This window comes from Rhinatrema bivittatum, chromosome 1, assembly GCF_901001135.1.
Source record: "Rhinatrema bivittatum chromosome 1, aRhiBiv1.1, whole genome shotgun sequence".
In the NCBI taxonomy this organism is placed as follows: Eukaryota; Metazoa; Chordata; class Amphibia; order Gymnophiona; family Rhinatrematidae; genus Rhinatrema; species Rhinatrema bivittatum.
In genome coordinates, this window is record NC_042615.1 from 48,716,492 (window position 1) to 48,729,712 (window position 13,221).

General features: G+C 41.8%; 1 protein-coding gene across 3 annotated transcripts in view; it reads right to left on the minus strand.

Annotated features, from left to right (window-relative positions):
* Positions 1-13,221, minus strand: part of TTC29 (tetratricopeptide repeat domain 29) — a 495,923-nt gene that overhangs the window by 439,016 nt on the left and 43,686 nt on the right. For all 3 annotated transcript variants that reach the window (XM_029603106.1, XM_029603173.1, XM_029603232.1), the window contains exon 3: positions 7,527-7,607. In XM_029603106.1, coding sequence (XP_029458966.1) covers positions 7,527-7,607 — 81 coding nt within the window. The remainder of the gene's footprint in view (positions 1-7,526; positions 7,608-13,221) is intronic.

Consider the following 13,221-nt stretch of genomic DNA (forward strand, 5'->3'; position numbering starts at 1 on the left):
GACGCTGGGCCTGGCTTAAAGCATCCGATTTAAGACCAGAAGTACAGGACAAGCTGGTTGATCTTGCCTGCCTGGGGGATAACCTGTTTGGTTCAAAAGTCCAGGATGCTGTTTCCCAACTAAGGGAACATACAGAGACACTGCAGCAGTTATCCACGCTGCCACATGACCCTTCTCCACATTCTGCCAGACGACCATCACGAAGGGACACCAGAAGGCCCTTCAGACAGCGAAAATACTATCCTCCATCATCTAGACCGAGACCTCCTAGATCTCAGCAAAGACCTCAACAGCGACAACAAAGAGCTCCAAGACTAGCACCAGCCCCTCAAACTGGACCTGCCACTGGTTTTTGAGATTACGACCAGAGAACAGAGCCCACATGCCAACCCTTACCAAACAATGCCAGTAGGAGGCAGACTACAAAAATTTTACATCAATTGGACATCGATAATGTCGGACCAATGGGTCCTGTCTATCATTCACAAAGGATACCATCTCAATTTCAATTCAATCCCTCCGGAATTTCCACCAAAACCTTCTCATCTCACCGAGAATCACATTCTTCACCTTCAAAAAGAATTATCCACCCTTCTGAGCGCCAGGGCAGTCGAGAGAGTACCCTGGGCCCAGCAGGGCAGAGGATTCTACTCCCGTTATTTCCTCATTCCAAAGAAAACCGGAGGCCTCCGTCCTATACTGGACCTCAGAAATCTCAACAAATTTCTAAAAAGAGAAAAATTCAGAATGGTATCCTTAGGCATAATGCTCCCACTCCTCCAACAAGGAGATTGGCTTTGTTCTCTGGACCTTCAAGATGCTCATATTCCAATTTTTCCCCCACATCGCAAGTATCTGTGCTTCATGGCAGGAAATCAACACTTCCAATACATAGTTCTACCATTCGGTCTTGCCTCTGCTCCCAGAGTATTCACAAAATGTCTGGCAGTCATAGCAGCACACTTGCACAAACAAGGTGTTCATGTCTTCCCATATCTCGACAATTGGCTCATAAGAAGTCAGTTGCAACAAGGAGCTCTAACTTCCCGAAATCACACGATTGCTGTGCTTCACAACATGGGTTTTCTCATCAACTATCCAAAATCCCATCTAATTCCTTCTCATCTTCTCCAGTTCATAGGAGCAGAGTTAAACACTATCATTGCAAAAGCCTTTCTACCGGACGATCGAGCAGAAACGCTGTCCCTCTTGGCAAAGTCGTTACATTCAAAGAAACAGGTAACTGCTCACCAAGTTCTAACTTTGTTAGGCCACATGGCTTCCACAGTTCATGTTACCCCTATGGCAAGACTTGCCATGAGAATAACCCAATGGACATTAAAATCACAATGGATTCAAGCCATTCAACCTTTGCACTCTCCTATCCAAATCACACAACAACTTCGTTCATCTCTCCTTTGGTGGTTGAACAAGGACAATTTATGCTAGGGACAGGATTTCCAGCAACCAGTCCCACAGATAACGTTAACTACAGATGCATCCACCTTGGGTTGGGGAGCTCATATAGACAATCTCCAAACTCAAGGGACATGGACAAAACTCGAAGCAACGTTTCAAATCAATTTTCTAGAACTTCGAGCTATACGTTATGCGCTACATGCGTTCAAAGACTGCCTTTCGCACAAGACTGTTCTGATCCAAACGGACAACATAGTAGCCATGTGGTACATCAACAAACAGGGAGGTACGGGCTCGTATCTCCTTTGTCAAGAAGCTGCACAGATTTGGGGATGGGCCCTGAACCACTCAATGTTCCTCCGGGCCACCTATCTTGCAGGCATTCAAAATGTAGTAGCGGATCGACTCAGTCGTCAATTCCAACCACACGAGTGGTCCCTGGATCCCTCAATAGCGACCAAGATATTTCAGCGTTGGGGTCAACCAACGATAGACCTATTTGCGTCACATCTGAATCACAAAGTGACCAATTTTTGTTCTCTACACAAACAGAAGAACCAGCCAGCTAAGGACGCCTTTGCTCGCCCTTGGAACTCAGGCCTACTATACGCGTATCCTCCGATACCACTTATAACCAAAACTCCTAGTGAAATTACAACAAGACAAGGGGTCCATTATACTCATAGCCCCATATTGGCCTCGACAAGTATGGTTTCCCACACTTCTAGACCTTTCAGTCAGGGATCCCATTCGTCTGGGAATAACTCCCACTCTCATAACTCAAGATCAGGGTCGGTTGCGCCATCCCAACCTCCAATCCCTAGCCCTGACAGCATGGATGTTGAAAGCTTGATCTTACAACCACTCAATCTTTCATCCAATATATCTCAAGTGCTTATAGCTTCACGTAAACCTTCCACACGAAATAACTATTCTTCTAAATGGAAGAGGTTCACTTTCTGGTGCAGGCAAAACACTATTGATCCTTTCACCTACCCCACTACTTCTCTTCTAGACTATTTATACCATCTTTCAGAATCTGGTCTCCAGACTTCATCTGTAAGAGTTCACTTAAGTGCAATCTCTGCTCACCATAACAAAATGGGAGATGCTCCAATATCTACACAACCTCTTATCACCAGGTTCATGAGAGGTTTAAATCAACTTAAACCACCAATTCGGCCTCCAGTCACATCATGGGACCTGAACTTGGTCTTAACAAAACTCATGCGTTTCCCTTTCGAACCCATAGATTCTTGTGATCTTAAATTTCTCACATGGAAAACTATCTTCCTCATAGCCATTACATCAGCTGGAAGGGTTAGTGAGCTACAAGCACTGGTCTCATATGAACCTTACACTAAGTTTCTACATGACAGAGTGGTTCTCCGAATACATCCAAAATTCCTTCCCAAAGTAGTTACGGAATTCCACTTAAACCAATCCATAGTTTTACCCACATTCTTCCCAAGACCTCATTCTCATCAAGGAGATCGAGCCTTACACACCTTGGACTGTAAACGTGCATTGTCTTTCTACATAAACCGCACAGCTGTCCATAGGAAATCTAAACAACTTTTTGTTTCTTATGATCCAAACAAACCAGGGAAGGCAGTGGGTAAGCAGACTTTATCAAACTGGCTAGCAGATTGCATACAGTTTTGTTATGAACAAGCAGGCCTTCCTCTCCAAGGGCGAGTAACAGCACATGCAGTCAGAGCAATGTCAACCTCAGTAGCACACTATCGTTCAGTGCCAATTCTTGACATTTGTAAAGCAGCAACATGGAGTTCTCTTCACACCTTTGCAGCTCATTACTGTTTAGACAAAGAAGGAAGACAAGATTCAGCCTATGGACAATCTGTCTTAAAAAACTTGTTTCCAGGGTAATCCCAACTCCTTCTACATCCAATCTACTGTGATCTTCGGCTGACTCATTTCAACAATAATACTTCGCTATTGACTCAATCACAAATGACTCAGCTTCTAGCTCGCTATTCACCCATATGTGAGGACTAGCATCCTGCTTTGTCCTGGGATAAAGCAAAATTGCATACCTTGTAATAGGTGTTATCCCAGGACAGCAGGATGTAGTCCTCACGAAACTCACCCGCCACCCCGCGAACTTGGGTCCGATACGTTTTATTACTTTATTTTTGCTAAAGCTTATTGCTATATACGAGACTGGAGTGAGACCTCTGTGGCAGGGAATATCATGGCATGCCGGGCATGCTCAGTAGCCTCAGGCAGCCAGTCAAAAGTTTATAGAAACTTTGACAGAAGTTTTTCCCGTGTTCGGGCTCCGTCAGTGATGTCACCCATATGTGAGGACTAGTATCCTGCTTGTCCTGGGATAAGGATCGATGCCAAAACCAGAAGGCACCTGTGCTGTGCCTACTGAGCTATCTTCCCTCGCTGACGAACCAGTTAAGGGCGATCCAAGATCAAGTGCCCTCTTGATGTGTCTTTACTCAGGCTGGGAAGAACAAGGCTTAGTAAAATCAGAAGAAAGTAATTCTCCCTGAGCCTCTAAGCAATGCTGGCACAAGTTAGAGGGCACGCCAGGCTAAGATGCCCAAATATGTCAGGCAGCACAAAAGACATTTAGGTTTCTTAGCTATAGGCACCAATAGTTTGTCAGTTTGCTTAACAGGCGACTGAAAGGTGTGCGTCCAGCTGAATTCACACTGTAAAATATGCATCCAACATTTAGACGTCCCAAGGCTAGGCATCCCAAGGCTAGGCGTTTATTTAGGTCCCAAACTTAAACGCACAACCAATGCCGCCCAAATTGTGGGCATTAAGTAATCGCATGCCTAACACAGATACCGCTATCACAGGGATGCCCAAGTAGATGTATGACTAAGCATCCAAAAACTGGACGTACAACCTGGACGAATAACCAGACACACTTGCACGAACTAATGGTCCAGGAAGAGGGCAGCCTAACGCACAGGAAAAGGCATGCAAAAACACCGCCAAGGCCTACCACACAGCGCACAAAGAAAAGCCTAAGAGTGGGACCTAGTCCAAAAAGGGCTGCTCAACCTGCCAGGCTGCCCACGTCCTTTAACCTCCTTCGGTGGCATGAACGAACATCAGAATGGTGCACTGAGCACGGAGAAAGGAGGTAGCCTACAAAGAACTCGCCTTCTCTGTCTTTTTTTTTTTTTTTTTAAGCTTTACCTAAGCTTTACCTAAGCTTAGCCCATGCTGGCTGAGTAGAGAAACTGTCTCTGGCTGCGGGGGGGACAGGGCATATACCGTCACTGCCGCACTCAGCTTCCTGCACCCGCTGCCTTTCAGCTGTTTAAACAGCTAAGTCCACGCCAGCTGACAAAACCAGCTATCGGACCAAGCAACTCATCTGAGGGACCATGGAAAGCACCTCAAGAATTCTCAACCAGGGAAGGCCCATTTGATATCACCGCAGGAGAGAAGGGTAAATTAAATTTCCCTTCTTTATTTCTCCTTCTAAAACTTGAAGCGATCCCCAGTAGGGAGATGCCCATCCACCATCTGCTGGAGGCTGAGAATACTGGCAGGCTGATGTCACTGCAGAGGTAAATATACTGTGATGTCAGTTTTGCTCTGTCTCCATCTGCTGGTAGAGGTGCATAACCCACTGGTTCTGGATTCATCTGTCTAGATGCTAAGAAAGGAGGCAGTTTATGGGCGTTCCAGGTCAGGGTTCCGAATTATGCGCCCAAGTTGCTATTTTGGTCCATGCTCACATATTACAGGACTTGTCCATACACGTTTATATCTGCTAACTTACTCACCAACTGACATCGTTCTAGTCTTTGGCCTGTAGATTTTGGATGGGAGGTCTGGGTGAACTGGTGGAGGTACAGGCAAACTGGTGATTCCAAGTACGTGCAAGTATTTTCATAAGCGTGGTAAGCGCACACTTATCTTCACATCTATTTCTAATTTATTATGTGCATTGTTACAGTTATTATGCATGTATTTTTTAAAATGGGTAAAGAAATTCTGCATTTTCTTGTATTACAAATTTACATTTATACTAAAATAAGCACATGCTTTCACAGCAGAAATATGCAGTATTTTATAAACTGTGCAACTCCCACCAAACAGTTTATAAAATAATAGCATAAATCTCTGTGGACCCATTTCCGTATGCATTTGGTACCTCACACATTTCTGGGCTCACAGGGGACAATTTTCAGAATTTATATGTTAAAACTGGGTTTTCCATGTATAAATGCACTTTACCCATGGTTAAGTGGGTTTTTAAAAAATTACTACAATATATGCCATTGAAACATCAATAAGCTTTACACATGCAAGTGCATTTTAAAGAATTAATTTTCAAAAGGATTTTCACAGTTAAAACTGGTTTTTACACATGTAAATGCATTTTGCACACATGAATGGGGTTTTGAAAATTGCTTAGATAGTATATTACGTTTACATTCCAAAGTGTTTAAAAATATTTTTATTAGTTAATGTCTCAGTAATACCACTCAAAAAATGTGTACACAATAAAAATCTCAAATATATACCATGAAAAAAAGTTCTCAGTTTGCCACATCACAATAATAAATATTCATTCAAGACTGCAAGTTTGAACAAATCTCTCGCAGTTGCCATTTCTCTAACACATCACACTTTCACAAAGCCCAAAGCCATCACTGAGTATGCTTTGCTGTGAAGACTGCCTCAGGGAAAATGCCATATAATGTATGGTGTGGTCACATTTTTTGATTTTCCAGTGTTTTTGAGACTGGTTATTGATACTGTTATTTGCACCATTTTTTAAAGTGAGGTAGCATAAGTTTGGACTTATCCAGCTAAGTGATGCTGCTTCAATATTCGGCCGCATTCAGCAGCCACCACTTAGCCTGCTATTTATCCAGGTTCATACTGTAGTTATTCACTTAAGTGTGGCACGGTACAGGGGCATTCCAGAGTAAAACTGCTTATCTGGCTAACTTGGCTGGATAAGCAACGATATTCAGCCTTATCCAGCTAACAGAGTCATTTATCATTTCACGATAGGGCCTTAACGTGCACATTAAGTCGTTATCGTGCACATTAATGCCCTAACGCAACGAGATAACACAACCAAATGCGTATGCAAATTCCACATTGAGAATTCCTATGGGAGGAGTTTGGACAGAGTTAATGGAAATAAGGGTCATTGGTGTACGATACAATACAATGCCACACAATTTAGCAATGAACATATCTACATCTATTTTTCGGTGTGTTGAGCTTACGATAGTCGAGTTACGGCAAAAATATTTTTAGCGCACGAGAGAGAGAAAGAGAGAGAGAGAGAGAGAGAGTTCGCCTCTGTATAGAGGTGGTCTGATACTCTCTATATATGTACCACTGTAGAGGGGCACTTTGAATCGAGTGGGTTTCGGAAGGTGGGGGCGTTTAGCGTGGAGATGTTACAGAAACATTCTGACATCACTAAAGATTTGTAGTCATTATAACGGATGAAAAGTATAACTAGAGGAGTAGATTTGTGTTGCAGTTTTGCTCCGGAATGTGTTGTACAAATCTACTCACAATGTTTCTGTAACACCATACCCCTAAGCCCCCCCTACCCCAAATTCAAAGTGCTCCTCTACAGTAGTACATATATATATATAAATATAGATATGACAGAGACAGAGAGTATCAGACTGACTCTATACACACTTCCCCCATGATATATCAATCAGCATGTGAAGCGAAAATTAATTGCACCTGTACTATTTTATCACACCTTGTGGAAATTGCCTACACGATACAGGAGCAGGGTAATTAGCCTAACCACACAACCCCCTTTATTTATTTATTTTGTTTAAATCACAGGTGCTATTTCCACTAAATTTATAGCATTTTGATAAATCTAGGGGTAAGTTTAGACTTGCTATTGAGCAGGTCTAAAGTTAGCCAGATAAACTTATCCAGCTGTTAGGCAGCTGTATGTATTCAAGTTAGCCAGATATGTTTATCCAGCTAACTTGGTCAGCCGGATAGAGGCTAAATATATACCTCTGTATGTTTATCATGACAGTTTTTACTGAACATGCAGAAGGCAAACAAAATTTCAGTTCCATCTTGAAACATCTTTAAAGGGCCATACTTACACAGCTGCCTCTCGTTTTGAAAACTCTTTGATATCAATGTGCAAGTAATCCTTAGCATTTTTATCATTGATCAAACGAAGCCTAAATTAAAATAAAAACAAAAAGATAAGAAGCATGTGAGACAGAAAACCATATTTATACCGGATACAAAACAGAAATATGAGTGTGTGACTAAGTTGGAACTGCTGGATTATTTAAATGGTGCTACCGTATTTTCAACTAAACTAGCTCTTGCTAACCTTTTACTTTCCTCTGCCATACTCAAATCACTGCCCTGTTGCTGGTCTGACAATAAGACAATATGTTACAGAATTCTACCTAACAAAGAAAAAAATAGAAAAATCTAAAGCAAATAATGAATAAATGTAGAATGTTAGTGATCTAGTCCAGTTCCAGAATGTTTGCTGATATTCAAGGAAAAAGGGGTATTGAACATATCCTACCACTATTATAATCATTGCACCAAATGTGTCTTTTTTTAAATATTTGAAATAGGCAATTGTAAATGTATCCAGTAAGTGAGTTTTCAGCTACAGAGATTTAAACAGACCTACTTTTTATGGCACATTATCTCTCTGTATGTAATTTGCTAGGTTTGTGTGTTTGGTCACTTTGTCAATCACAATCCCAAATCCATATTTGAACTCACATTGCTGGGCATTTCCTGATGGATTTCAGATATTTGAAGTACACTCACATGCCAAGCAAAAAATATCCCTTGAAATGCAAAATGAATACTTATTTTCAACATTTATTTTATTTATAAAACTGTTTTGCCAGTACAAGATATAAAGGCAGCAGTGTCCTTTATATCACATTTCTTACTGTGACCTCACTTCCCACACATCCATGTTCAACATAACAAAATATGTGAGGTATGCTAATGACATATCTCACGTATGTTGGAACAGGTAATTTTCGCACTGCGGCCTCACTGGCCTGACATCTGTTGGCAGCATTACCAAGTACATGACATATTTAATGTATCTCACTTAAGTTGGAAAGGAATCAGTTGTTTCAAGCCTAAAATGGTAGTGGGAGTGCGGGTCTAGGTAGGATCAGTGCAAGCTGCTCCTGTAGCATCAGCTATGCACCAGCAGCAAAGGAGGGCATGGATCTCAGAGAAAGGAGATGCAAGGATAGACCGTACCATATAGGCTGTGGAATAAAAAAAAAATCTTCAAGCAGAAACACTAACAGGCCAATACAGTACTGTGTGCTCAGCCGAGCACACCGTTTAGCACGCAATTGGCCGCTCGTTTTCGACACGCGTCTATTACCCCTTATACTTTAAGGGGCCAAGCCGCACATTTGTGTCTCAGAAATTTACGCCTGCCCAAGGGCAGGCGTTAAATTTTTTCTGTACACCCTCCAACTTAATATCCTAGCAATATTAAGTCGAAGGAATCAAAAATAAAAAAAAAAATAAAATCCACTTGCCAGTCAGCAGGTTAGAAAAACGGATGCTCAATTTTACCGACATCTGTTTCCCTAACCCCTGGCTCTCAGCAGGTTTGGAAACAGATGCCAGTAAAAATGCGTGTCGGTTGTCAGAACCCACTGACAGCCACCTCTTCGCTAATAAGAAGACGCTAGGGACGCACTATTGTCCCTAGTGCCTCCATATTAGTGCAACCCTCATTTAAATACTGAATCGCACGCCCAGGAGAGCAGGCGCTCAACACGGAGCACCCGCTCTCCCGCGATTCTTACGGTATTGGCCTGCAAGCGAGGAAGAAGAAGCACCACAAAGTAGAAGCCAGCCAGTGAGCCAATGGAAGGCAAATAGGAATTTGCATATTAACTACCACTACAGCAGCAGTGTCAGGCTACATGTCAAAGGAATTTTTTCCCATTATTTTTCACAGGCATTTACATTACTACCAAAAAAGCAAGTTTTCTTACCGTAAATAGTTTTTTCCATAGATAGCAGGATGAATTAGCGATGATTCATAGGTGAAGTCATCAGGTGGCACTGAAGGGAACTCTCTCTCCAAGCTAGTAAAGCTTTGAGCTCTACTGAGCATGTGTGGGAAATCCTGCATAGGTATCACCTCAGAGTTTCCTTAATCTGTTCCAAAGCTAGGACAGGGATGGTCTGCTGTTTAGGGAGGAGGGCGGGCATCTTATGGCTAATTATTCTGCTATCAACAGAATACATAGTTTACGGTAAGCAAAATTGCTTTTTTCCCCCATCGATAAACAGGGCTGAATTATCCATGATCTATGGAGAGACCCAAGCTGAGGGTTGCAGCACTTTTTTTTTTTTTTATTTGCAAACTGGATCCCACCGTGGAAAGCAGACTATTTCTGCATCATGTGGTGCAAGTCTGCTTGACCACCGCACTGTCTGTGGAAGCTAGGGAATATAAACGGTAGTGGGAAGTGAATATATGCACCAAAGATCATAAAGCTGCTTTACAAATGTATTTGATTGGAACTTCTGAGTTGTACAATAGAAAACATGAGACAAAAAGATGTGATGTTTTCCTGTGGGATTGTGATTGACATTTGTAGTAGGCCAGAGCTCTTTTGCAGTATCATGTCTGCAATGTCTGCTCACCCTCATGTGCATGAGAGGCTTTGGGAAGAAAGTCAATAAATTATTGATTGGTTTAAGTGGAATGCGGAGACCATTTTTGTTAAATAGTACTTAGAACGCATCCCAAATTCTTATCATGTAAGAAATGCATATAAGGTGGATAATGAACCAGTGCTTGCAATTCTTTCACTCTGAGTAGAAGTAACTGCCACTAAAAAGAGGACCTTCCAAGTTAATTGTTTCAGAGAAGAGGTTTCTAAAGGCTTGAACAGAGTTTGCATAAGGTGTGTGAGGACTACACTGATATCCCAAGGTACCAATGGTGTGTGAGCTGGTGGATTTAGATGCAAGAGACCTTTCATTAACTTTGAGACTAAAGGATACATGGAAACAGGCAGTCCATTTTCTAAACAATGATAAACTGCAATAGCACCAAGATGTACATGTTCAAGATCAGTTTGTGAAAGATGGTGAAGATAGGTCAGCAGATGCCTTGACTTACAGTTAAATGGGTCCAATTTGTGGGACATACACAATTCGTGTAACGCTTCCACTTAAATGAGTAACTGCGCCTCATTGATGGCTTCCTTGCTCAGAGAGTTACATCACGAATTGGGTCTGGAAGAGACCATTTTGTTAGGAGTGAATGCTCAACATCCTTGCAGGTTTAAGTGTAGGAAAGAGCCTCCTTCTTGGGATAAAAGAGTAGGACTGTTTCCTAGATGAATAGGAGGTCTGGCAGAGAGTTGAAACAGATAGGCATACCACGGTTTCTTGGCCATGCTGGTATGATTAGAATTATTGTGGCTTGGTCCCTCATGAATTTCTGGACGGGCCTCTATATAAGTGGAACTGGAGGAAAGTATACATGAGGCCTATGTCCCAAGAAATTAGGAAGGAGTCTGGAGCTTCGTATATAATACTGGGTAGAATGGAGCAGAATTTTTGGTTCTGTTCCACTGGAAATAGGTCGATCCATTGGTGACCCCATAGAATGAAGCGTCAGTTGGCTATGGATTGATTCAAGGACCATTCATTTTGGCAGAATATTCTGCTGAGTTTTTTGCAATACCTGGCAAATAAGAGACCTAAAGTGTGGCTTGGTCTGTATTGTCCAGTGCCATAACAATAGGGCTTCCTGGCACAGGCTCCACGAACTGATTCCTCCCTGTTCGTTCTCATAGAACATGGTATCTGATTGTCTGTTTGGATCATTGTGTGTTTTCCTTTGAAGATGTATCTGAATGCCTGTAGTGCATTGCTCCAAGCTCCAGTAAGTTTATTTATAGCCAGCTTTCTTGAAGTGACCAGATTTCATGCATTTGTAATGGCAAGTGAGGACACCCCAGCCTACGGTGGAGGCAGCTCTGACTAGTATCACTTGATAAGGTATTTATTGAAGGGAAGATCCTTCCAGTAGTCTGACTGCTGTAACCACCAATATATCTTTCTTTCCTGAGTGAAGGTGATCCTTATATGAAGTGGTTGAAGGAGCTGATTCCATTGAGTCCTTAATCTCCATTGCAGACAGTGCATATGCAAGCACGTCAATGGAACTACATGGATTGCCACTAATAAGTGTCCTAAGAATATGAGAATGCGGTAGGCTGTTGTACAAGTCGATTTTAGTAGCGCTTTGGCAATTTTGCAGACTATTGTTATTCTTTCTGCAGAAAGGAATGCTCTCATTTGTGTGGTATCTATAATGCCTCCAATAAATTGGATCCATGAAGTTGATTCCAGTATTCATTTTTCAAAATTGATCAGGAATCCATGGGATTGAAGAAGGTTTACTGCTAACCGGAGATGTGATTGGAGATGTCCCTTGACAGGGCTACCAATGACAGTCATCCATGTAAGGAAATACTTGAATTTCTTGATGGCGTAGTTGTGCCACTACCACTGCAAGTTATTGTGTGAAGACTCAGAGGTCAACTGAAAGTCCAAACAAAAGAACTTTGTATTAGTAGTGACGTGTTCCCACTTTGAAATATAGGGAATGCCAAACAGAAGGGTGTATTGGGACATGTACAAAAGCATCTTTGAGATCCAAAACACATTCAATCGTCTTGCTTAATGAATGGAAGGATTGTGCTGAAAGAAGCCATTTTGAATGTCTCCCAACATAGATATTGATTGAGATTTTGTAGATCTAAGATGGGCCAGAGACCTCCAATCTTCTTTGGGATTAAGAAAAGCTGGGAGTAGATTGTGGCGGGAAGGAGATATTTCCTAAATTGCACTTTGCAACAAGAGTTGCTGTACCTCATGCTGCAGAAGTGGGAGGTGGGAGGTGAGTGGGGTCATGCAGTGGCATAATAGTGGGTACAGTCAGGGGGAGACTTGTAAAATTGAGATGGTAACCCTGCTGCACTATTTTTAATGATTATTTGATATTTTATTTATTTTTTATTTAAAGGTTTTTCTATTCTGTCATTAAGTTATTTACCATCATAACGGTTTACAATAGGGCACATATAGAAGAGATTCGTTTGTACTTTACAATAAAAGGTGCCAGTAGTATCGGGTAACAAATAAAACATTAAATACTATTTGGTTTATGACGTGGATTTTCCACTGATGCATGTCTCCTGGGAGAGTACATGTGGTTATTCTCAGCATTTCTAGTTATTGACTACGATTATCTGTGGGATAAAAATAATTTCCAGGTAGGCACTTGGAGATTATGTGCTAGGTGCTATATGCCTTCTCTTCCTTACTTATTTGCGCCATTCTCTTTGTAAAAGGCCTGTTTGAAAAGCCAGGTTTTGAGGTTTGTTTTAAATAGTTTATAATTTCTCTGGAGTCTTAAATAGAGGGGCATAGTGTTCCATAAGATGGGACCAGCCAGAGATAGTGCACATTCCCTGACTTGGGTTAGTCTTGCTGTTTTTACTGATGGAATGGTTAAGAGAGCTTTGTTTGCTGATCTTAAATTTCTGTGTGGTACGTGTACTCGAAGTGCTGTGTTCAGCCATTCTGCTTTTTCGTCATGGATCAATTTGTGTATTGTGCAAAGAGCTTTGAAATGAACTCTTTGTTCGATGGTTAGCCAATGCAGTTCCGCTAGTGTATCTGTGATGTGATCTTTTTTGCTTTTGCCAGTGAGAATTCTAGCTGCAGAGTTTTGTAATATTTGCAGTGGTCTAATCG